Source organism: Chanodichthys erythropterus, chromosome 22, assembly GCF_024489055.1.
Source record: "Chanodichthys erythropterus isolate Z2021 chromosome 22, ASM2448905v1, whole genome shotgun sequence".
Lineage (NCBI taxonomy): Eukaryota > Metazoa > Chordata > Actinopteri > Cypriniformes > Xenocyprididae > Chanodichthys > Chanodichthys erythropterus.
The window spans coordinates 20,477,888-20,504,113 of NC_090242.1; the positions used below are offsets into that span (position 1 = coordinate 20,477,888).

Consider the following 26,226-nt stretch of genomic DNA (forward strand, 5'->3'; position numbering starts at 1 on the left):
CAAAATGTTTGAAGAGAGCAGAGTCACTTTGACTAAAATGGCTATAACTTGTGAACGGAATGAGATATTTTCACCAAACTTGCCACACATATGTAAGAGCTCATTCTGTGGTTGTGGGAAAAAGGCATGGTGACTTGCCACTTGGTGGCACTATAACATGTGAAAAAATTAAAAATGGCTATAACTACGCAATCCTAAGTCTGATTGAGTAGAAAATTGGCATGCGGTGTCTTTGTCCAATGTGCCAAGGCTGCCTTTGCGGACATTCGCGTTTCTCGAAAAATGTGGGTGGCGGTGAACAATGAAATTTGAGCAGCTATCAGGCAAGGTTAACAGAGGCCGATCGGAACAAAACTTGCTCGGCCTGTTTGACTCAAGGCTCTAGAGGCCTGTGAGAAATTTTAAAGAAATAGGCCACCAGGGGGCACCTTCACATTTTTCACATGCGTAAAGGATTGTATATGATGTGATTTTTTGCAATTTTTGGCCTTTAGGTAGCTATAGTAGGGTCATTTAGAAAATTTCCATCTATGATCTAAGTGATTACATGCTTGCTAAAACATAATACCTTTTTATGCATATGCTTAAAGGCCTTAAAGCACTTAAACCCGGATAATCACTGCTCGCAGCTATAATGATTTAAGACCCTTTTAGTGCCACCAAATACAGTACATAAAAAAAGAAAATGGGAAAATGTAAACCTCAAATTTTTTTCCATGGTCTTTTTGTTTGTCATGGTGGTATTTTGATGCATATTTTACTTTTTGTTGTGATCATAAGCAGATGCTCAAAAGGTGTTCATAAATGCGATTGCACATCTGGGCAGCATCATCTGGAACTGGAAGAATGTACCAGTGTGTGTTTGTTCTCAAGACCACAACATTTCAAACAGATGAAAATATGTGCTTTGTTTCCTGTGCTTGAAAGAGAGCTTCAATTTCCCAAAGTTCCACTTAGTTGATTGTGGCATTCGTGGTGATCATTTGACCTCAGGCGTTACGTATTGTTTTATCTTCCTCTATATTAATGTATCTGTATTATAATCTAAATTACTGTATCATGATATTGTAATGATAATGTGAACAGCAATGATAATTAACCACAGCACAACACAGCTTTCTGTTCCAGTCTTCTTGAAATTCTTCACAACATCAGCTCAAAAGCTGTAACAGCTCTGTATTTGTATGTCAAAAAAGTAAAATATTTGCAAGTAGTAACTTGTTTTATAAAACAGTTTCATATTCCCCTCCCAAGATCTTTTATTTTATCTTCTTGACATGAGGTTAAATAAAAACCTCTGGGTCTTCATTTGAATCTCCAGCTGCGATTCACACGTCTATTGGTAGGTTGGCGCAGCAGGAGACTGCAGCCGTGCATTCTACTTTGAAGCATCTGCTTTGCTTCTGAAGGTGTGAAAACCCGTTATTTTAGTTTCACATTAATCTTTCAGTGAGGGGTACATGTCCCCTGATGAGACATTTACTTTCAAGACTCATGTCTTAACTCATGTCACAAAGAACCCCTCTCAGACTTATTTTAATAGGGGAGGAATACTTGAAAAAGAATTGTCTTTTGTTTTGTTGGACTATGTTCGATAATGATGATTAGTGCAGAAGATACAAGCTTGTGCCATAGTAGTTTGTAAAGTACAATCCTATACTAAATAAGTCTTTAGGGATAACAGTTTTACTGTTTGTTGGTTGTCCCATAGAATTTTGTAAATGTCGATGTGGGTTTAAATTATTTACTGTTTTAATCAACAGAATGCAATAGATACAGTCAGTAGAGCTTGGCTGTCTTTAAAGAGCTTTTACAACTCTCTCTTAGCTTTAAAGCACCTTTATTTTTAAAGTTCTGCTCTCTCATATGAATAGCATTTACAGAAAAGATTATGACAGTAGATGTCATAACCTACATGTCATAATCTAAATGTCAACTTAAAATTTGCAAAAACAGATGTATCACATTGCATGCAAACACTCCCACGTCTACACACCTTTTGATTCTGCTCTGACCACAAAGTAACACGCACTGAAAAACAGTTATTTCCTCATTGCTCTTACACTTGGCATTGTTGGATGTCTGAGGCAGCACATTGACTTTTGGCTGAGAGAAAGGTCTGCAAGATGGATGTTTGCAGATATTTGACTGTGTATCACTTCCTGGCGTTCACCTTTTTCAAAGTAGCAGGTAATGGTTATTTATCTGTCACAGAGTTTGATCAAAAAGTTCACATTGCAAATTCATCAGTTTGTTTTTGTTTAATCTGTAACCGCCTTTAAAATCTCTGTTCCAGCTTGCTCTGAGGTGTCCATTATTGGAGGCAAAGATGTCAAAAAACTTCAAACGTGGATGGTGTCCATTCAGAAGGACCAGGACCATGTGTGTGGGGGAATCCTCATTCAAAACCAATGGGTTTTAACTTCAGCACAATGCGAAGAGTAAGGCAACATATATATATATATGTATATATATATATAAATATATAAAATGCTAAGGTTATGACATGTAGGTTATGACATCTACTGTCATAATCTTTTAATAATTTATACATGTATATATATATGTGTGTATATATGTATGTATATATATATATATATATATATATATATATATATATATATATATATATATATATATATATATGTATACATATGTATGTATATATATATATATATGTATATATATATATATGTATACATATGTATGTATATATATATATATGTATGTATAAGGGCTGAGGGCTTAGCATTTTATATATATATATATATATATATATATATATATATATATATATATATATATATATATATAAAATGCTAAGTCCTCAGTTTCTTAGAAGTTCTAAGCACATCTAAGTCAATTTTCTATTTCAGAAAACCCATTACATCTGTGACGGTTCTCATAGGATCTCTGTCTCTGAGTAAAGTGAGTAAAGGCTCTCAGCGCGTTGACATCCACAGTTATGTGAAACCTCAAACTTTCAATGCACAGACTAAACAAGATGACATTATGCTCATTAAGGTAAGGATGAACTGAATGTGGTTGTTGTTTAGACATTTAGACGTATGACGTTTTACACAGTATGCATTTGAGCATTGACTTTTCTTCTGCAGCTTAAAAAAAAAGTGAAAGCCAAACCCAAAAAAATCCCTAAAAAGGAACAAGATGTTCCACCTGGAACAAAATGTGTTGTGACAGGTTGGGGAACTACTGATTCTAATGTCATGAAAGCTTCTGATAAACTGCAAATGTTAGAGGTGACGGTTGTTGACAGAGATCAGTGCAACCGCGACTACAAGAGAGATATTGTGATCACCAAAGACATGATGTGTGCAGGAAACAAGCAGGGAAAGAGTGGCACCTGTTGGGTATGTCATATTGTTGTATTTGATTTATGGCTGTTGCAGCCTCTTTGAAATCATCCCTTTAACTGTCTGAAGAAAAAAGAACCTTGTTTTCTTTTTTTAGGGAGATTCCGGTGGACCTCTGGAATGCAAGAAAAACATGGTTGGAATAGTGTCAGGGTCGAGAGGATGCGCTAATCCCAAGAAACCGACTGTGTACACATTTCTCTCCAAAAAACACATCTCCTGGATCAATAGCATACTGAAAAAACAATTCAACAGCACAACTTTTTAAGAACCTAATCATTTCCAGCATATATACTGTTGTTTGTAGTTTAGATTGCTGTAACTTTTAAAATGTTATGCTTTTGGAATTAGGGTTAAATAAAACAATACCAAACTTTTTTTCAAGATTTTCCACTGTGCTTTATTACTGATGGTCACTCTTGTTATGGTTAAATAAACATCAGAAGATGATGATCTGTTGTCTGGTGAAACTTATAAAATGGAATCATATTCATTTTTATGGTTTGACAACTGAAACTCAATTTATCCTCAATTTTCTAAATGTCACTGTTAATGACTGTAGATTAATTTAATTATAAATGTATTCTGTCTTGTTTGTCTTCCATTACATTGAACACATTTCACATTAACACCAGTTAATCAGTTAAACTCCCATTGGCTTTTATGATATTTGTATTCAAAACACATTCAGACAAACAAACTGATACCTCCTGTTGAGGATGTACAACAAACATTTTTCAGAGTCAAGAACAGAATTACATACTTGGTTTGAAAATTTGTGCAACAGAGGTTAGATATTTAAGTTTACATCAAAAGTCTACATTTAAAGTCCCCCTGTAGTCAATAATTGTATCCCTCAAAACTCATATTTGATCACCAAAATGACACTTAAACATTAAAAAAAATAATAATCTTCATGCCTTAAAATGGCTTGAATGTAATTCTACACCTTTGCCTCATTTATTATACACAGATATATGAATATGCTAATTAGCCCCGCCTCCACTCACTCGAACGAACTAAAGAGATCACTTTGGTGAACTTACTGAGGTAAACGCAGCACAATGGTATCGCTGTTTACAACACTAGACACATAATGGTATGATTAATATGATTAGCCTTTTGCTTGACTACATTATCAAACAGCTAATAATGTGTTGCTAATGTTACACAAACTGTTCCCGTTCGCGAGTCAGACAGCTGTCTTCTAAAAATCAGTAACCTTACAAACCAGTATCCTTAACGTCAGTGAAGAAAGGCATATACTTCGTTATATAGCCCGCGCTATAGGCCTATCGCCAAATCTACCCGATTTTTTATATCAACAGAAAAATATACCGGAATATACCGGACTCTCCTGTTTCAGAGCGGTCAAGGTATATAATATGCTAAAGCCCGCTGCATATTGACGTGATTGGTTACAAGGTGGTTTGTGACGTCAGAAACACAAGCGATTTCAAACCGCGTCTTTTTTCACTACAGTTTTAAATGGGAAACAGGCCTATAGAGGGTATGCACGTGACGTCACCGTCGACCGTTAGGACTTCGGTCACGCACGCTGAGTGGCAAAAGACTGAGCAGCAGCATTGGTTTTCAGCGTGAATGTCGCGAAAAACACACAAAACATATTCAAAACGGGAAAGAGCTTTGCGGCTGACTGTACAAATAGTTTTGACACAAACCCTGAGGTATATATTTAAAAACTAGAGAAAGCAACAGAAAAAGAAGCAAATGGATCACTGCAATTCACAGAAACAACTGGACTCCAGCAGAGAAACATGGATTTGCAGTTATAATTTTGTGTCGAATTGTTGGATTTTGAGGTAAAATCATACCTTATATATTGTATTGTTATATATTATGTTGACGACTCATCAATTAAATATTTTCCATCTTATATTATGCATAATTGTGTGTTTTTTAATAAACAACACTGTCAAAAACTATAGGTACTATAAAAGTTTTAGGGCTGGACAATATGACGATATAACATTGATATAAGTGATTAAGCAGATTTAAACCTACCGATATTGTAGTTATATAAAATATTCACAGGCAGATTTGCTTTATGTATTTCCCCTGCGTCAAATCATGCACATATAAATGTCAGGAAACACGACTCCTGGCTGCATGTCAATATCCATGGATTAGGTTTATTTGACAAGTTTTAAGAAACACTTTCGAGTCCAACCTGTAGGGTTAATTCGTTAGTTTTACTCGCGTTTTCGACGTTTCTCTTATTAATCCAGTTACGCAGCTGGTTCTTTTGCCACTCAGTCTAGCTGAGGGAGCGCGTTTTCGGCGGGAAAGTGACGTCGATGCATACCCTCTAATATGATTTATGAATTTGCACATGGTTTGTCTTAAAGCATAATAAAACACAATATAGACATATATTGACAATATAGACATAGCATTTTTCATAATTGCTAATACGAAATTCTTATGTCATGCCATTAAATATAATGTAAAAGGACACAGTCTTCATGACATTATGCAGCATTTTCCTTGAGTTGCTAAAATTGCTTTGCTGAGGATGCTGTGTAGGGACTTTAATCAGTGTAAGTGGAGACACAAGTCACCGGTCAATATATTCAGAATATTTCGTGTGCTTATCCTGATTCCTGTGCTCGCTGCCAGGTTTAAGCTCAAAGTGGATAGCATTCAAAGGTCTTTCGTTGAAAGTGTATGATGCAAGAGCCTCTTCAAATCTGCTCTAAGCAGAGAGGAGAGAGGATGCCAGAAAGCTTGAGTGAAATTGAGTGGTAGTTACAACAGAACAGTACTACCCCCTCCTGGACAGAAAACTTCAGTAATCAAGCATGTACTCTAACTCATTTTAGAGAAGATTCCCTCGAAGAGATGATGGTCTAGCAGTTATCCTTGCCCGAAACCTACTATTCCATTACATTTTTAATTCAGTACAGGAACAATCTTCCAAACGTAATCCAAGCTGAGTGTGTTATACTGATGCCCTCATTTGCCTTACAGTGTTGTTTTGAAATCTTCACATCTTTCATCTCAGTCATATTTCATTTTTAGTTCTAAACTGTATTCATTATATGAGTGGTGCATGTTGGCATGCATATAAAAAATACTGATTTGCATATGTGTGCAATATATTATTCATGTGAGATTCATCATTACTGAAATATTTACTACAACTAACTGCATGATCAGTGGACACATTGTCAGCACCAATGGAGATCATGAGCCCATTGAAACGATTGGGTTCCTTCATGAGATATTTTGACCCAGAGAAATTTTATGATGAAAAGCTAGCTTTATCCTTTTGTGACATATAGCTGTTTCTGTACATTGCCAGCTCAGTGGATTCTTCCTGCAGCATCAGTTATTGATGTGAGGTGAAGGATGTCACCTCTAAGCCCACCTCCGTCCAAAGCTTTATTTAGCCACTGTATGAGGAGATAAACCAGTATATTGGCCACAAGGATGAGTGTGGGGGAAACAGAATAAACAGCCCTCTGCAGATTCTTGTTTCAATTAATATGCAGAAACACATGGCTTTGGGAAAGGCTATAATTATTCTGTACTATTCTGTATAAGGCTGTACAAATGTTGTTGCTCTTGGTTTAAGATAATAAGCAGGAAATGATGTACATTTTAAAAAGTATGTACTTGAAACCCTCTTCACATCAATCTTAATAACTACTATTAATTTTGTATTTAATCATTTATAAGTGATATATAATTGTTCATGACGGCTAGGAATGAAAAACGCCTTATATTTAGGTGTGCAGAATTATTAGGCAGGTTTTCTTATATGGTCAAAATGAGCCGAAAAAGAGATTTAATAATTATTAAATGCTAATGAGAAGGATGCAATACTAATGCAATACTAGAAGTTGCAAAGTTAAGGCATGAGCAATGGATAGTGAAATGCTCATTGGGTCAGCAGGGTCTGACAAAAATAGTAGAAGAAAAGACACATGATAACTGAAAAAGGATTAAGAATTAAGCTGAAGAATTAAGTGTGAAACCATCAGGAACCCTTTAGGTTTTGGGAGATCATTTTTATTACATATCTGCAAGACGACTTTTCAGGATAGGAGATGGACTAAAAATGAACTCCCACACGTTACTGCCAGATTTTGGAAGATGAATTCATCAAACAGTGGTACAAAAGGATGTGGTGCTGGTCCTTCAAGAGTTTATGAAGGTAAAAATAATCATTCTAATAATTTTGGACTTTTCAGTCTGAGTAAAATCTCTTTTTTCGGCTCATTTTATCTGTAAAAGAAAACCTGCTAATAATTCTGCACACCTGAATATAAGGTGTTTTTCATTCCCAGCCTAGTAGTAAAAGTAGTTATTAAGATTGGTGTGGTCTGGAATTGGTAAGATGTGCTTGGAAAAAAATATGATCAGAAAATCAACTTGACTAATAATTCTGCACACGGTGTATTTTTCTTTTATTTATTTCAGAGAGGGAAAAAAGGGGAAAGAAGCTTAACTTGTGTTGCAGCTGTGCCATAGCCTGGGGGTGTGTTGCTTTTAATATGTTTTCATATTCTCATCTTGACAATGTTTTTTTGATAGGTATCCTAAATAATGTTGTTTAAACTTACTGTAGTGTTTATTAGCCTGTCGCTTGCGGCAATGGACCACCAAGGAACAGACCCGCCACAATAACCAGAGAGACAAGCGTGGGATTGGTGTTATTCTTTGTTCTGGTGCTGCATGACCACAGATGTGTTGCAGCTCTGAGGAAATTACAAGGGCGGGCTTCTTGTCAGTCTATTAGTTCTACTGTCAACGCATTTTATTCTACAGTGAAAGCCAAAATTACACAGTGAAACATGAATGTGCTTGATATTACAGCAGCGATTCTAATACAAGTCTTTATTGTATTTGGAAAGAAACACCAAAAACTCATTCTGTCAGCAAATATTTTTCTTCCCCAATATGAGTCGGTGGGCCGCAGTTCTGTTTGATGCCATATGTGGCTATTATCAAGCCATAATTTTGCATGGACTTGATCTGATTTAGTATACAGTACACGCCTTTAAACCCTTTGGACGTGTCCACCTCGCGGCGCCCTTCCCCAGCACTGCTGCACCGGATAGTAGGTCACTATATCGAATACGCACGTTTGGCTTCAGACCCCGAGGACACTTTTACGGTCCCAGTGGAAAGTAGGCTATTGCATATCGCTCACAACTTCTATTTATAGCCTATATACATAATCTTAAAGATATCTGCTCCCGAGCGATTACTGACACTGGTAAATTCTTTGCCCAGATGGAATAAAACTGGTCCCGTGAACCTTGGTAACCATAGTTTGTTACAACGGTAAAAATAATAAGCTATTCCAATTAAAAAGAATTTGGGATCTCCCTTTAAAGCGTATAGCTTTGAAAATTAACATTATATAATTAGCCAATGCTCTTATTCGATTTTAATTAACTTATGATGGTGATGGTAATGACTTGTTGTTTTTTCTCAAGGATTTCATAACACAAGTTTGCTGGCAGTCAATAAATCAGAAGTAGTCATTTGTTTGTTAATTAAAATTCTCAAATACTGGCTGGTTTGATATAGAAATAGCATACTCACAGATCATGATGTAAAATCTTTAATTAGTTAAGTTAATTAAAAAATTAATGTAAATGCAAATTATGCACATTATTTTAATTACATTCCCTGGCTGATGCAATCATTTATCATTATAATAAACATATAGCCTAGGCTACAAATGTTTACAGCTGATAAATTGTACACATACTTACCAATGAACTAACAATATATTTGCACTTACTTCCTACGTTCTTATGGGAAACTGCAACGTATAAAGTACATTTCTTACATTCATTATAGAGAGAAATAAAAAAAAAGTCTTGCTGGGAAATGTTTTCCTTTAAATTCATCCTAGGAGACAGAAGGTCCACTAATTAAAAATGTTGGTTAACATTATTCCTAGCATGTTAAACATTTTGTAAGAGGAATAAAACATGTATCGGTACTGTAAAGTATATACAGTCAAGCTCTGTAGTCACGAGGACACATGGATGGTGACGTCACTCTATCTGCCCGGGGAACAATCAGAGGCAGCGCGAGCGCCACTTGAATGGATTGTTGTCGGCGAATAACTTTGTTCTTGGTCTCTCCCTTTTTGCCCACCGCTCGCATTTTCCACCGGTTTTTCCTGATATATACGAGTCCAAATTGCACTAAATGGTATGTGAAGCACTTAACACCACTCGGAAAAGTGTGTTAGCAACAAACCCCTGAGGTCTGTGTGTGCGGCTTAACTTTTGCAAAGTGGGTAAGTGCAGAAATCTAAACACTCTTTTCCCGTGTATTTTTCCTTCCAATTTAAAGCTATTTCAGTTGGAACTCTGCTGAACTTAAGAACGAAACATTTCAGACTTCACGCTACCGAATAAAATAGTTATAATTTCGCTTCAATGTTACATTTTTATGTCAGTGTTGTTTACAATAATCATTCCTGTCAGCTATAGTTGGACACAGTGTTGCCATTGTTCCTTAGTGAAGCGCGCGGTCAGTCCTGTTTGCTTTTCTTATCTTGTTGGAGTCTTTCTGAACACTCCATCTAAACTTTTCACTTTCCCGTGGAGACTCTTCAGGAAGATCCAAGAATATCAGTGACCCCAGTTTATGTGTATTTATGGAGCTCACAGAGTGTCTGGACGGAAGTGTCTGGAAAGGAACACAAAATGCTCTGACACTGTAAAATTTGCTCAGTGAACACACATTAGATTCAGTTCTACTGCCACTGGGGCCACTGTAACTTGATCCACCCTGTTTTGCCTCCAAAAGCCTGGTCCTAGTTTTGCCATTAATAACAGTGCTGACCTGATCCTTAGTTTCCGTCGCATTGAGCGACAGTTTGCTTTGGAGTAGGTGTGTGTGACTAACTAAAGTTTGATTTTATTCAGGTGTCTTGGGATCTGTTGGAATCTGAATGGACTAATATGAAGAGCCTGAAAGCAAAATTTAGGAAGAGTGATGTAAGTATGACCTAGTGTACTTTCAGCTGGTTCGGGAACTGAATGGTGTGTTGGTCTTGAACTTTTGTATTGAGAATCGCATGAACAGTCTCTCCATGAAATATTTAACACCATATTCTCAGGCATGACATTTATAGTTGTCTATATTTTCATTAAGTTGGAATCTGAGGCAAAGTTTCATGGTCAGTTTCTGTGAATGTTCTAGACTGCATGATCAGTGAATGACTCAGAATCAGACATGTCTGCAGCTTTATTATGAAGACTGAGTCATAACTGGGAGTATGATTTTAAGGCACAGAACTTCTGCACTCCCAAAGAAAGAGCGAAAAAACACCCCTCAGAGGAGCTTCCTGCCACCAGATGTGATTCAGCAATCATTTCTAAGCCTTTAATAGAACAACATCAGTCTCAGGCTGAAGTATAGGAATGTGCACAAATGAAACGCTTTTGCTTATAATTTCATGTTTTGGCTTGCCAAATCATTGCCACTTGGGCTGAGTCAGCGGATAGAGATTACTGTGAAATTCTGTGTGATCATCAAACCACAGAACTAAGCTGACTTTTAATATATACTCTCTGCCAGCACATGGTCACAGTGGCATTTTGAACATTTGCACGGAATGTTGTTAAGAGCAATCTCGCCATAGCCACGTTCACAGCTCATTATATTGATTTTCTCCTTGTATGGAGGCTAAGTCAAGCTTTACTGTTTTTATCTTTACTAAATGGTGGGTGTTTGCTTGCACAACAATGTGGTTGCCTAGAAACATAATTTTCAACATAATTTTATAAAGTAATCTACTCCCTCAATTTATAGGTAGAACTTTGCATGGCTGTCTTTGTGCATTATTTGTGCAACAAAATAGCATGTCATTTACTAGAGCCTAAAGGTTCTGACAAAATGTTAATACACATGTATGTATTTTTTATATATAATATCTATATATATATATATAATACACACAGTGCTTAGCGTAAATGAGTACACCCCCTTTGAAAAGTAACATTTTAAACAATATCTCAATCAATACAAAAACTATTTCCAAAATGTTGAGACTAAGTTTTATGTAACATCTGTTTAACTTTTAACATGAACGTGAAGGCTAATAATATAACTTTGAGAACAAAATGTTCAGTTTTATTCAAATTAGAGTGATGCAAAAATGAGTACACCCCACTGAAAGTCTCTGGAGCAAAGCTAAATTTTAGACTACAAATGTCTAATTTAACAAGAATTCAACCACAGGTGAGTCTAATTCTTCATTACACAGGAGTCCGGCAGACAGTTGACTATAAAAAGGTGTAAAAACCCCTTCCCATTTCATGCTGTCAGCAATGGCTCCACATGGAAGAGAAATATCACAAGATCTGAGAAAGAAAATAATTTCTGTACACCAGAAAGGTGAAGGCTACAAGAAGATCAGCAAAGCTTTGATTAAAAAAGATGGAACTGCAACCATCTCACAGAGATGTCCGGGTCGTCCGCGGAAGTTAACACCTCGACAGGAGCGTCTTCTGATGAGAAGGGTTGAAGAAAATCGGCATGCAAGTTCACTGCACTTATCTAAAGGAGTAGAAAGCCAAACTGGGGTGACCATTTCCCTTGACACAATATGGCGTACACTGCAGAGGAATGGCATGCATGGGTGCCGTCCATGAAAGAAGACTTTCCTAAAGCCCAGGCACAAAAAAGCCCACCTAGATTTTGCCAGGGCCCATGCTGACAAAGATGAAGACTACTAGGACTCTATACTCTAGAGTGATGAGACCAAGATAAATGTTTTTGGGACTGATGGCTTCAAAACTGTATGGCGTCGCAAAGGTGAGGAATACAAAGAAAAATCATTGAGGCCATACAAAGTACTAGATGTAGCAGTTTTTGTTGTGGGGTGTACTCATTTTGCATCACCCTAAGTTATATTATTAACCTTAATTACATGTTATAAATTAAACAGATGTTATATTAAACTTAGTCTTGTCAACATTTTGGAAATTGTTTTTGTGTTCATTGAGATATTGTATATATGTACACACACTCACTCACTTTTGTCCCTATTAATAAAAAACAAACTTCCTCTTTAAGTTTTTGGTTTTGATTCCTTTTACTTGTATTTTGTCATCGCTTCTGCTAGTAGTGTCAGTTGTAACCAGTACACTTAACAATTAAAAGTCTTGTTTCAGTACTTTCCCATACAGGGAGTTTCTGGAAAAGAGGCAATCAAGAACAAGAGAAACAAAATATCCTCCTGGTTCTATTTTGGGTTTTGTGTGTCAGTCCAGAACCGTACAGGAATTTTCATGTAAGGCCAGGATTTCATTCTTGAGCAAAACAGGAGATCAGAACTGCCAGGATAAATAATTTTACAAGAGCATCTGAGTCATTGCCAAGTTCTTGTAATATGTGTGATGTTACTCTACCAGCACTTCATGTGTTTGTAGTCCCATTTGAACCATCCTGGTGTACCCATAACATATTGCATAACAAAGAGCAAGAGATAGTGCTATTATTACATTTGTTGGTATTTGTGGCATGTTTGAGAGGATCATAAAAAGCTTTTTCTAGCTTCTTGCTCAGGGTGGCATGAAATTCCAGTCCTTATGTGTAAGGTACAAGACATTGAAAACAGCTTGTTGTAGACCAGGTTAATTGCATCTCAGTAGGGTAGCGACACTATTTGACTTCTGTCTTTCACTTGCAAGAATAGATCTTTTGTGCGCAAATCAATTGCAGACACATATCTAATTTTGCTATGTTAATATGATGAGAGCTGTCTTTTATCTGCTCACGGACTCACTTTGGGTCTGCTTAAGTCATTGAGAATTTGGAAAACCTCCACTTTTGCTTGGGGTTCTTTTCCCATGTAAGCGTCTAGATGTAAGTTAATACTTTGCAGGCTGCTGACATTACTGCCTAATCTCTTTATTTATTAGCTTGTCTTTAATGAGATTCTTAATCAATTAACATTATCGTGTAATGTAGTTAATAGGGTCCCTGTTTTTTTTAATTTAAGCTCATTTAGTTGTTAACTTTATTTCACTGATGCAATGGAATAATTGTATCACAAATATTTGGATAACATTTAATCACATTGTGGCCTGAATGGACTGTTAATTGCTTAACAGACCCTTTTTCCGATTGAAAATTGCACTTGTAATGCGTTATCTGTTGATGTTGTGTGGGCTTTTATGTAGTTTAATAGATTTATCTAGTTATCCAGTGTATTTTAGGTGAAGTTGACAAATGAATCAGGAAAGGGAAATGAAAATTGTCTAGATGATCCTTATTTAGCATGATTGTGTCATTTTCACTTTAGATCAGATGAACTTTCAAGTGTGGCTTTCTAACCCAGTCTCATGAAAAGTCATAATAATTTGTAGACTGCAAAAGCATAAGAAATCTGTAAAAAAGAAAAAAAGAAAAAAAAAGAAAAAAGGAACTGCCCACAACCCAGCCTCAAATAAAGTACCAGCCTTTAAAGTAAATATTTTGAGATGGAATGATTACCAACATTCTTCAAAACATCATATTTTGTGTTCCGCAGTAAAAATTCATACAAGTTTTCAATTTTGGGTGAACTATCCCTTTTAGGGTTGTCAAAAGTACAGGTCCTACTGGTACCAAAAAAAGTTGATGATACCAGCATTTCTGCAGTACAGGTGTTACCGAGTACCGGGTAGATTCGGTACACACCGACTGACGCTGCTTTCAAACGCACTTGTTCGTGTTTGTTTGAGGTTTTTATTTACAATGTGTTATTATAAAAACATTGAGCATTGTAGCCAATCACAATCATATCTGTTGAGCTTGTGGATGCAATGGCTTATCAGAGGTGCTTGTCAGTAAGTTTGTCAAAATCTACTTAACACTGCTGAAAATCACAAGGTTTTGTTTTTTCCAACTGTTTACCGACAGAATCATTAACAGATTAACAATACAAAAGAAAAAAACTCTGCAACAAGTAATAGGAGTCTCGGTTCATTTTTGTGACGTGCTCCAAAAAAGGTTCACAGAAAGGAAACCAAGACAGCAGAAAGCGGCATCCTGTTCGTTTTTCTTTTTTTAATTTACAAAAGCACAATGTTTTGTTTGTATTTTGAGTTTGAAGAAAAAAGTAAACCCTTTATGGTTTCGAATGATGGCTTCTTACTCTTATCTGTATGACAATAAATGACAGAGTATTTTAAGTTGTTTCTTAAGTGATTGTGCAGGCGCCTCATGTGTACATGCAACATAAATTGCTAAACTGACATCGCAGCCTGTTCATTATTAAAATAAAATAAACAACCAAACATATAAAAAGATATATTTTTATATAACACCCCACTGTGGTGTTATGCCGAACACATATTTGTGCATTTGAAGGATGATGTTTAACATCAGTATTGGGCTACGAGTGAAGTACAAAGCCTAGTTTGCATAATAAATAATAGATTAGCATCTAAATGCATCATGAATATGGAAACATGTTGATTTGTGCCGAGTGAGAGATTTTATGTGAGCCCAACGCAGGTTTCGGTTTCAGTTTCGCTTTAAATTAATTCATTTTGGCTTGATGTTTATATAGCTACTTATGTTTTATTCTTCTGTTTTGAATACTGTTAAATTTATAGGACTTTTTGTGGAGTGAGTGGAACAAAAATTTCTGAATAAAATGCGACTTTTTTTATATTTGTAGCGTATTTTTAACCATGCAGCAAATGTTTTAAAATATCTTGAAAAAGTACTGTAAAAATTACTAGGTCAAAATTCGTACTCTTGTTTAATGGCTAATCGGTTAATCATGAGCAGAGAACTGCAAAATTTTAAAGGGATACTCCACCGTTTTTTCATATTAAACTATGTTATTCCCTTAACTAAGACATGTTGATACATACCTCTCTCGTCTCAGTGCGTGCACTAAATCGCTCTGTCTTGCGGCGAAACTTTGTTAGCACTTAGCTTAGCCCAGTTCATTCAATAGGGGCCAAGCAGACAAGCTACCAAGCACCTCCACATTTTCCCCATTTAAATACAGTTACTCGAGTAGTGTAACTCGACCTAGGACGGTGACACAAAACAAAACGTTTCTTTTCTAAGCGTGTAAAATGGATAACTATATTGTATGGCGGAATACCATAGCAAGTGCTCGGGAGCACTTTGACTTGGCGCAGTAATAACTTCACTCGTGAAAAGTCCTCTCACGGCCCCTGCTCCCTCTCCTCCTCCCTCTCATTTCCGTCAATAGAACCAACGTGACTTTTACAGGAGAGGGAGCAGGGGACTTTTCACGAGTGAAGATATTACTGCGCCAAGTCAAAGTGCTCCCAAGCACTTTCTATGGTATTCCGCCATATAATATAGTTATCCATTATATTAAGTTGTCCATCAACTCGTCTTAGTTAAGGGAATAACATAGTTTAATGTGAAAAAACGGTGGAGTATCCCTTTAAAGGTGCCGAAGAACATGTTTTTAAAAGATGTAATATAAGTCTAATGTGTCCCCTGAATGTGTCTGTGAAGTTTCAGCTCAAAATACCCCTTATTTTTTTTTTTTTTTTTTTTTTTTTTTTAACTGCCTATTTTGGGGCATCTTTAACTATGCACCGATTCAGCGCGCGGCCCCTTTAAATCTCGTGCTCCACGTCCAGGAGCTCGCGCTTGCCTTAAACAACATAAATAAACACAGCTAATATAACCCTCAAAATGGATCTTTACAAAGTGTTCGTCATGCAGCATGTCTAATTGCGTAAGTACAGTATTTATTTGGATGTTTACATTTGCTTATGAATGAGTTTGATGGTGCTCTGTGGCTAAAGCTAACACATAGAGTGCATCATTTAGCTAACATCAGGTGTGGCCTCACATTAACGATCAGGTCAAAATGTTAATGTAAAGCTCAACGTGTTATGAAACGTAATATTCGTGTTAATTTCTTTTTCTCTACCAAGCTTTTTCCCGTGTCAGTTGAGTTCACGTCAAGACTCCCAACAGACTGGATTTATCTAATCTGGAACATAGTCATGTCCATGGCACTTAATAAGTGTCCTTACCCTTTTCCCAATTAACTACAACCTTCAACATGATGAAACCTTCAGTGAAATCTATCCAGAGCTCTTAAGTTTTTACTCTTCCCATAAAACTTAAGTCAACAGAAAACGTGGATTAATGGCATCATAATGTTGTTAATGGTATTTTGGTTTCACCCTAGGTCAGTGTGTCCATTCTGGGAAGAATCAGATGTGTCCAGTTCTGAGGTTAAAGTGGTTGAGGAGGGAGAATTGAGATAAGGCTAGCTGTGCTTTTGTGGAATTACCTCATCAGTAAGATATGGCTGCCAGGGGATTTAGAAACGGGGTCTCTGCCATGTGAGGGTAAAACACACAAGCCTTCATTACATTGTATAACCTCAAATGGAAAAGACAAACGTCTCCTGTGCAATATTTATTTAGTGGGTTAAATCGGATTCTACACTATTTCACAGGCTCTGTAAAAGTATTCGCAGTGAACACGCATGTAGCATCCCTTCCCACTCTCTTCTCTGTGTTTAACTGTATTTGCTTGACCCTAGCAGACTGCCCAGACACTAATTCCTTTCTATCCTCTGTCGTAGACTGACACCTTTTATACACAGAGTTATTGCTGCTTAATTCAAACCTTAAAGGGAGTGGATCACGGTCTAGGCTGGCCGAATAACAGTCCCGTTGCCTTTCCAAAAGTAGGTTGCCTTAAAAATAGCACCTTCTATTGACAGTGCCAGGTGTGTATTAATTTCAAATCTTTGGTTATGCCAGCCAAACATTAAAAGGAATACTAAAAATAACATTGGGAAAAGTGAGGTTTATTTTGACTGACTGTACATGTCTGGTCATTGTCTAATCAAACAGCTGACCCCCATACCATCTCTGTTTTCAGTTCAGATTTCAATGACCAATCAAATGTTTACAGCTCTCATCCGTTTGGGCCAGGACCAATCAGATAACCTCAAAAAAAGCCCCAGATGACCAATCAGAGTGAAACTGGCAGCAGTGTTGTAAAGCGGATGAGAATGGGCACAGCAGGTAGCCGCACTAAGAAGAGGGTTTCTGTATTAGCCCAGACCCAGCTGCCCGGCTCTTAGAGATTAGCCCCAACACCCCCCTTCCCATAACCTCAGCCCTTTCAGTTCACATCCCTTCTGGTCTACATATTACATCTTCTGGCCTAATACAGCTATCCCAGATCCAATTTTCATTTGCCTTGTTTTCCCTTCATGTAATTGTGGTTTGATAAAGTGCAGTCCTGATGGCATAAGATGGCCCATTTGTATCTCCCCAGTGACATAAGACATACTGTGAGCTTTCAAATTGGTTTAAGCACGAGTCATCTCAGTAACAGTTGTTGTGGTGAAGTAATGACAAGCTTTACAGGTTGAGAAATTAGCCGTCAGGATAAATCAAACACGTCTGGCTCCCTAAACTGCTGCACTGAGACTATTAACTGTTATTATTACTGCTTCAGGAAGCTCATCCCAGATAACAGTTTGTGTGTGTTGATTGCTTTAAGCAATGCCATTTATTTCAGCAGGTTTTTTTTCCTTTCTTGTACGTTATCTTAATAAGAATAGAAAGTGGGTGTCACTTGGTGGAAAAACTAGGGCTGTTTTTAATGTCATTAATTATTTTAATGTCATTAATTATTTAAAAACAATAATGCAGTAATATGTATGGAATTAATCCTGTCCACTGAACCATAAATTCATTATGAAGAGTTATCTTACAGAAGTACCTCCTTCATGTTTTTCATCAGGACAGATTCCAGTGACATTACAAGGATACCAGACTTAGTTCGCAACTAAAGTCAAGAGAATAAATTGAAATTCAAATAAAATTATGCTAGAATAAAAAAAAAAGATTTTGCCATTTTAAAATGTACAAACAGTACCTTCACTATGCAAGATTAATCACTTAATGGGTTAGTTCCCCCCCCCCAAAAAAAAATGTTCTGTCATTAATTATTCACCCTCATTTGTGTTCACCCTCAAGAACACAAATTAAGGTATTTTTGATGAAATCAGAGACTCGTCCATAGACAGCAATTTCACAGATACTTTCAAGGTCCAGAAAGGTAATAAAGACATCATTTAAACAGTCGACGTGACTTCAGTGGTTCAACCTTAATTTAAAAACAAAACAAAAATAACTTTATTCAACAGTTCTCTCTGTCACTGCTTATGTCTTTTTTTAGTTTGAATATGTCTCATTGTATTGTTCTGTTTTATGGAATTAATAATAATAATAAAATGCTTAATAAAATGACAATGTTGTTAGCTTACCGGAACCAGTAATAAACTTTTTTCCAGGCTTCAGACTGGCCAACATGGCTCTTGATAGCGCTTCATAGAGTGTTTTTGTGTCTTCATGTGGATGGAGATTTTACTTTTTAACCTATTGACAGCCCCTAAAGTATCATGAAACACCACAAAGAACTGCTCAGAACTGGGTGACGTAGAATCGTGTCTCTCCAGCCCCAGCAGCCAATCACACAATCCGCAGGCACGCTTCTACATCAGATTCTGTGATGTTGCTTTGAATTTGCGAAATTGAAAAACGCAAAAATAACCAATTTCCGCTCCCACATAGTGCTTTTAACCACCCAAAAATGTGTTTTGGGGTTTTAAGAAAAGAACAATCTGTTCTTAAACTTCATATTTTTTGCAGACAAACCTCACTGATCTCTAATCACTACCAATTCAGACTTTCTGAACTTTTCATGAGTCCTCGTGCCCTCTAAACTTTTACTGTCTCTAACATCTTCCAAGTCCTTGTTTCATCTTTTTTTCAGAGGCAAATTGTCTAGAGTTCCTCCAAGAGATTTGGCACTGGACCAAGTTCAGGGGATTAAAAAGCACATTCTTTTTGAGCGGATGAGTTTGGTGGAATGTGATAATAAATGTTCAAAGTTAGGTACAGAAGGTCTATTTTAAGTCTTGTTCGGCAGAATCTCAAACAAGTCATGTGGTTTCTGTCTTTTTAATCCTCATATCTATTCAGACTAATATAAACTACCCCACATTCTGCAATTGTTTAAGCAATTGCAGCTGTAGTTTTGTAGAAAAGATGCATTGTTTTTTGGAAAAGGTTCATATGGTTGGCATTAGAAAGTACTGGGAGTCATAACATCGCAATTATTTCACAGAGCTACAGATACTAGCCCTCATATTACTCAGGTCTGCTTTAGATCGGACTTAGACAACATCTCTGGGATTTATTTAGAGGTTAATCCACAGATGGACCCCTTCTATAACAGTTTCTGGCAAAATAGATGCAGTTACTCAAATCTCTGGACTTCCATGGTATGTTCGCTTCTGAACTTTGTTAAACAAAAGGAGGCATTTGTACACCGTGTAAAAGTTTCCCACAAAAAGACTCTTTGCTCTTTATGGAAGAGGCACTTGGTTACTTGAGTAGAGTATGCTTTTAGTGAGTAGGGGGTTGGGGAACAGTTCAAAAAACAGATTTTAAGAACATCTCAATATGTGTGAAAACAAGCTTTAGGGAATAACATTGTGGCTTTAACAGCTGTTGTTTATCTGCACATACCATTTGCATGAACCTAAACCAAGGATATGTGGACGTCTTTTGTACAGTGCAGCATTGCAAAGATTTGCACTCAGACCGTGCTAATGGTAAAGCCCTGAATGGATATCCAGAGCCTTCCGTTTCAACCCCTCAAGCTCGTCCCTATTCACTGGGGGTTTTATCAATATGCCACATGGCTGAAAATCTAATAATGAGATTAAGAGGGAGATTATGTCTTTAGTGTACTTTCACCCTCCTGAACTGGCATCGCTGGTGCAGGCTGGCTGGCTGGACAAATATTAAAAGCATCATATTTCATTCACATCATCTTATAGATTTTAGAGTAAGCAGATTTAATGGCCTTTTATGGGAATTTTGAGAAGCAACTTTTTTTTTTTTTACAATCTGTTTGTAGTTAGAATATATTTATTTTGTTTATTTTAAAATATGCATTGCATCTATGTGACCTATTTTTAGCGTGCATTCAGTCTGGGATTTGACTGTTCATAGATTAAGTAGTTTGGATCACATATACAGACTGTCTCTGCGGGGTGGGGTGGGGTTGGACTAGTCGGTTGCAAAATTTGCTTAAACGTTAATTAAATTAGTCATTGCGCACATCCCTAGATAATAATAAGAAATGTTTCTTGAGCACCGACATACAATGATTTTTGAAGCATCATGTGACACTAAAGACTAGAGTAATGGCTGCTGAAATATAAATTACATTTTAAGACATTCAAATTGAAAGGCTTTTTTACATTGTAATATTTCACTATATTACTGTTTTAATTTTACCGTATTTTAGGGTAACACTTTAGTATAGGGAACACATTCATTAACTACAAATTTTCCTTCAATAAACTCCTAATTTACTGCTTTTTAATAGTAAGAATGTAGAATAAGGCATTAATATGTGCTTAAGTACACTGTAAAAAAACAACAAAAAAAACCAGTAAAATTTACTTTTTCTTTTGCAGGTTTTTGCATGCATATCTTTTAAGTAAATTTAAAATATGGAATTAAGTTACTCTGCTGAACTAATTTAAGTAAAATTAATAAAGAAAAGTAATTTTAACTTGGCCAGTAAAAGGTTGAGTAATTTCTACTTAGTTGAAGTTTCTTTTGCAATACATTTTACTCAAACAATATAACACTGAATTAAACCATGCTTTTAAAGTGTATGTTTTACTTAGAAACATCTAAGTGACTAATACAATAGATATTGTGTAGACACCATTTCTACACATTAGAAGTAATGTGGTACACAATACACAATGACGGATGGATTGTTTTTGAGTGTGATTGTGGCATTTTGAGTAGAAAATGAACTCCAAATGTCATAAAATGGCAAGTTACTAAACATAACCACAAAAGCAATGATAAAACAGTGTAAAAACAGCAAAAATTGAACTCATTAATTATTCAAGGCCCAGTGCATGATGGGAACACCAGTATCAGAAAAGTTGAGTAGTTTTACTGAATTTTATAATGTTGATGTTTATGCTTCAATTTCTACAAGCTTAAATTGAGTACTACTATAGAATTTACTTAGTTTTTTTTTGTTCTTGCCTGAACTAACTTTTTCATGTAAAAATTACATTTTTTTTTTTTTCATAAACACCCAATATTCTAGTAATATGCATGCTAATAAGAAACTACTTAAAAGACCCTAAAATAATGTTACCGTATTTTTGATCAAAGCATTGGTGAGCAAAAGAGACTTCTTATCTTAACTTTGTACTGACCCCAAATGCTCTTTGTGTTTTTACTTCATTTGTGGAAATTGAAGCTTTATTTGGATCATATGATTATCCATCATGCAAAATAATAAAGTGAGATAGTGATCATTTCTGAAGTTTAAACATTCTCACACAGGAATGTGCTTTTCTGAGCAAAAACTGCTCTGAGCTTATCTCAAGAATCCTAGAAAGAGAAGCTGTCCAAAGTTTAGCAGTGTGAGTGTAATTCTTCAAACGGAGAACATGGCTAGTGCCAGGCTTGAACAGAGACAAGCGTGATAAGAGGTCATAGTTCAGCCTGTTCTCAAGGTGCTCGGCTGCCGCTTTCGAATTTGAGAAACCATTGGTCTTAAAGTCAATGGCTGGTTCACATGGACGTGGTACATAAGTAATTTATCGATTTGGCTTATGTACAGGTACAGGCAGTATAAACCCATTCACCACCAGGTCAGTTTTCTATTAAGCCCATTGTTATGCTTCTTTTGCACGCAAACCGAAGTAAAGAGTTTGATTTGGCATTAGTGCCCAGTGTGCTGAAAATATTCAGCATGACATGTCAAGTACAAGGGTCACATCTTGGCCACATGCCTACATTGTTTTGCCAGTGGGAAAGAAAGTAAAATAATCTCTTTTTTATTTTACGTTCAGGAGGTATATCAGGGTATGCGCACTCAAAATCAAGGAAGACTGTACAATGTGCTGTAGAAATATGCCTTACATCCATTGATTCTCAACGTCTAAATAATGAAATTGCCATGTTCTGTCCTATTTAGTTAACTGCATATGTTTATGTGCAGATAACACAAATTCAACTTGAAAACCTTTTGATCTGAACCACTTGTCTTGCCCCTGGCTCTAAATATTGCACGGCTGAAGAGGACTTTTATCAGATAACAGTTAAATGCTTACACTGAACGATGGGTGGAGGTAATGTTTGTGGCATGTGTCCCCGTTCTCCACTGGTTATTTAGTCCAACAGGCCCTTATGAGATAATGTTAAGTGTTTCCTGTTTTTGCAAAGGCCCACCATGACAAAAAGGAGATCTCCAGGCTGTTGCTAGATGTTTAAAGTTTCTTTTAAAAGTGTGTGTAGATTTTCACATCTTTTTATAGCTGGAAAACCTCATGTTTGTTCTTTCTTTACCATTTAACAGTATAGTTTAAAAGCCTATTTATCACATCGGTTCAAGCATTAGACTGGCAGTGATGTTTGTTTTGTGCAGTGCTTTGTAATGTCGGCATAATGCCAGTCATGTCATCTAAAGTCCCTGCTTGTTATTTGTGTTTGCTTTTTTTATTCTGTTTTACTCTATCTCTTTGACTAAAGACATAAAGTGGTACAAGAACTGAAGATGATGTGGTTAATTTAACAACAGTAGCAGAAACATGGTGAGCAGTAAAATGTTGATACTTTCTCTAAAACACTGCAGGAAATTAGAATGCAACAAATGTTATTTTTATCTGTCATACGTGTGTGTGTGTGTGTGTGTGTGTCAATTAAAATAGTGAAATTACTAGTTAAAGTTTTAGCATGAGAGCATTTTGAATATTATGTACATTTTTTTTATTAGATAATTATTTTAAGCAAAATATAAAAAAGGAAATTGAAGGAAATATAGAGACCGGACCTGTATGTACGCTGTGATTTTGCAAATGTATGCAAACATCCACTAAATACATGCCATACTTACGTGATATGATATGCTGCATCACAAACAGTTTGTAAAGATCCGCTTTGAGAGTTATATTGTCAACTTCTGTAGGGTTTATGCAGTGTTTAATAGAGTCGAAGGCTTGGGGGTGGGGAACATGAGCATTTAAAGGTGTACACTCACCAAATCAGAGCATTTTTAATGCCAATAGGCATTTAAATAGGCAGTTAAAACATGATATAATAAAAAAACACCTGACACCTGAGACTTAAATTACATCTTGTAAAATGTCAATTCTAGGGCACCTTTAAAAATGAAAACAATCCTCGCCTACATTGGCGTTTCCACAGCATTTCAGAAATGCTATACTACACGACCGAAAACGCATGTCACATGACCGTTCATGCACACTGGGCATGTACGTACAAGTGTAAACATTTGCCTCTTGCGCATGTGGGTAGCTGCAGTATTTAAAAAATGCAGACTTTAACTCCCCAGTGGCTGCTAAAAATGACAACAAAGCCACCAAAGATTGCAGTTCAGTCTCAATGTTACTGTTACATGGTCGTCAAGGATACGCAAAGCGAACATGGGCAGCCACGCCATCATTTTCAAAAGTCTCCGTTTATACAGAAATGCAACCCCTGCGTTTTCAAAATAAAACGGGGTCTGCAGCGTTTTCGAAAGTCTAAATTTTCAGAGTTCAAAAACGCCGGTGTAGTGTAAACGACAGGCGTAACTGTAGCAAAACTGATGTGTTTTAAAACGAAAACACACTAGTGTAAACGGGGCCTTAATTAAATGCATTCTGTTCAAGCATTAGATTATTTTTTTATTTTAAATGCCCACAAATCTATTCTTCTCTCTCTCCAGAAGCTGTTTTGTTCTGAGATTAAGGATGTTAATCCAAAACATACAATTCATGTAGCCTCAGGAAGATTTATACATAGCACACTGGTTACATCAACTGGTTACATAAATTAGCAGTAATATTTAATATTGTTGTGTGCTTCTTTTAACTAAATATTTTTAACTTGATTTTTAAAAACTTTTACAACAAAAAGTGACAAACCGTTTTGAAGGCTGATATAATTTAATAATATATGCATTGTTACAAAAAAAAAAAAACCTATTTCAAATAAATTCTGTTATTTTGAACTTTCTATTTGTCAAAGATTCCTGAAAAATGTATCACGGCTGCAAAAAAATTCAGCTTTGCCATTATAGGAATAAATTGTATTTTAAAATATAATAACATTTTAATATTAAAACAGTTAAAAATTAAATGTATAATTTCATTAAAAATTCATAATATTACAGGACTGTATTTTTGGTCAAATAAAAGCTGTTAAAAGTCTTGTATTTATTTTCTTTATTTTAATTTATTTATCACGGGGAGGGTGGGGTTAAAGGTTAATCCTTACAGTTATAAAAGTTCACTTAAGTCTGTTTAATAGGATATTTGCCAAGACGGCACAATGCAAATTGACATAATTTTTGTGTGAATTTGTCCGTTCAAGCGCAAGAAGACGAAAGCTAACTCAATTTAGTATTTTTGCGCTGTCTGAGATGAGGCTTTCCATGTGCGTGCTTCACAGAAAATAACTTACACAGTGAGCACAAGTTCTCTTTTGTGTGTTCTTTTATTTGAATGTTTAAATTGGCAAGACTTAAATTATCCAGCGTAAACGTAAATTATAAAATGATAAACTTTTATGACGATGTAGCACTGGCCCGATCGGGACATTTGATGGAACTAACATTGTCCCAATTGGTCCAGTGCTGGACCATCAAAAAAGTTTACAATTTGTTCATTTTCACTCAACCCAGGCCATCGGGCAGTCCTTATCATCAAGCCCTGTCCAGTACTTGTGCCTGTTTGAATTAGCACTGAGTGTCTGTTTAAACACTGAAGGCAGTGTGTGCTTTTTCGGTCTCATCTGTGCTTGTGCTATCAACACCTGGGTGAGGATGGCATAGGCCATATTGCATATAGCACTCGCATCAAGGTTTACATAGAGTGACTGTTTTGTCCTTGTTTTTTGACCATCGCTGTTGTATTGTATTGGGAAGCCAGAATGTCAGACAGGAGATTTATATGATACAGGTGGCAGCTTTATCAGCATCTTGTCTCTTCGTTTGCCATGCTGAACTGCAACACACCAACACAATGATGTCAGCAACAGATTTACATAATAACAGTTATTGATCAGCTACTCGCATGAAGCACATGTAGAGTGTATCCATCAACAGAAAAATACATTAGCGGAACTCTGTCTATCCGTTTTACGTATTGTTTTTTTCATCAGACAATATTATAAATGCCTTGTCAGATATGAGATTAACTGTGGTGCAAGTGCGTGACGAACATGAATACAAAAAGTACATTTCTAAGAACAAGGCACATTTTAAGCTAAATATTACTTGTTTTTACTGTGGAAACACTCTTATATGTCATTGAGTAACCTAGTAATCCAATACTCTGCATTGGCAGTATAGAAGCTATTGGTCACATACACAGTTTTTCTTTTTTTTTTTTTTTAACTGTTCATTCATTTCTTTATTGTCAAAAGCTGTTTGTTATTCACCATTTTACAGTTCACTTTCTTTTCAACTGGAGTTTCTGTTCTGGTTTTGCTTTTACTGTTCTTACTAAATAGAAAATAGAAAGAACATGTACCTCAGAAAAAAAAAACAACAGATTTTTCTCCAGCATCAGAGGGAATATTATAGACCCATATTCATTTTCTTTTCTCTGTTTTGAAATGTAGCATCAGTCAATGTGTTCTGAAGTACATTGTTAATGATGTTTGAGTACCCTGGGAAGGCTAGGAGGCTAATTCAGGTTCTGTTTCTTTACAAATGTCTGTTTTTTTTTTTTTTTTTTTAATACTATTGATGTTCATTTGTTTCATGAGTTGACTTTAAA

At 36.1% G+C, this 26,226-nt stretch overlaps 2 protein-coding genes across 6 annotated transcripts in view; both read left to right on the forward strand.

Moving 5' to 3' along the window:
* The first annotated feature begins 1,791 nt into the window (after positions 1 to 1,791).
* Positions 1,792 to 3,767, forward strand: LOC137013082 (granzyme K-like). The gene is made up of 5 exons (XM_067376688.1): positions 1,792 to 2,190; positions 2,297 to 2,441; positions 2,877 to 3,024; positions 3,117 to 3,371; positions 3,472 to 3,767. The coding sequence occupies exons 1-5, from the start codon at positions 2,127 to 2,129 to the stop codon at positions 3,640 to 3,642; spliced, it is 783 nt and encodes a 260-aa protein (XP_067232789.1). The 5' UTR covers positions 1,792 to 2,126; the 3' UTR covers positions 3,643 to 3,767.
* Positions 3,768 to 9,445: 5,678 nt separating this feature from the next.
* Positions 9,446 to 26,226, forward strand: part of rai14 (retinoic acid induced 14) — a 47,035-nt gene continuing 30,254 nt past the window's right edge. For 3 of the 5 annotated variants that reach the window (XM_067375614.1, XM_067375615.1, XM_067375618.1), the window contains exons 1-2: positions 9,446 to 9,572; positions 10,295 to 10,366. In XM_067375614.1, the coding sequence (XP_067231715.1) occupies positions 9,570 to 9,572; positions 10,295 to 10,366 (75 nt within the window). In that variant the 5' untranslated portion in view covers positions 9,446 to 9,569. Of the gene's footprint in view, positions 9,661 to 10,294; positions 10,367 to 26,226 lie in introns of all 5 variants that reach the window. The other 2 variants (XM_067375616.1, XM_067375617.1) reach the window with 2 other exon arrangements.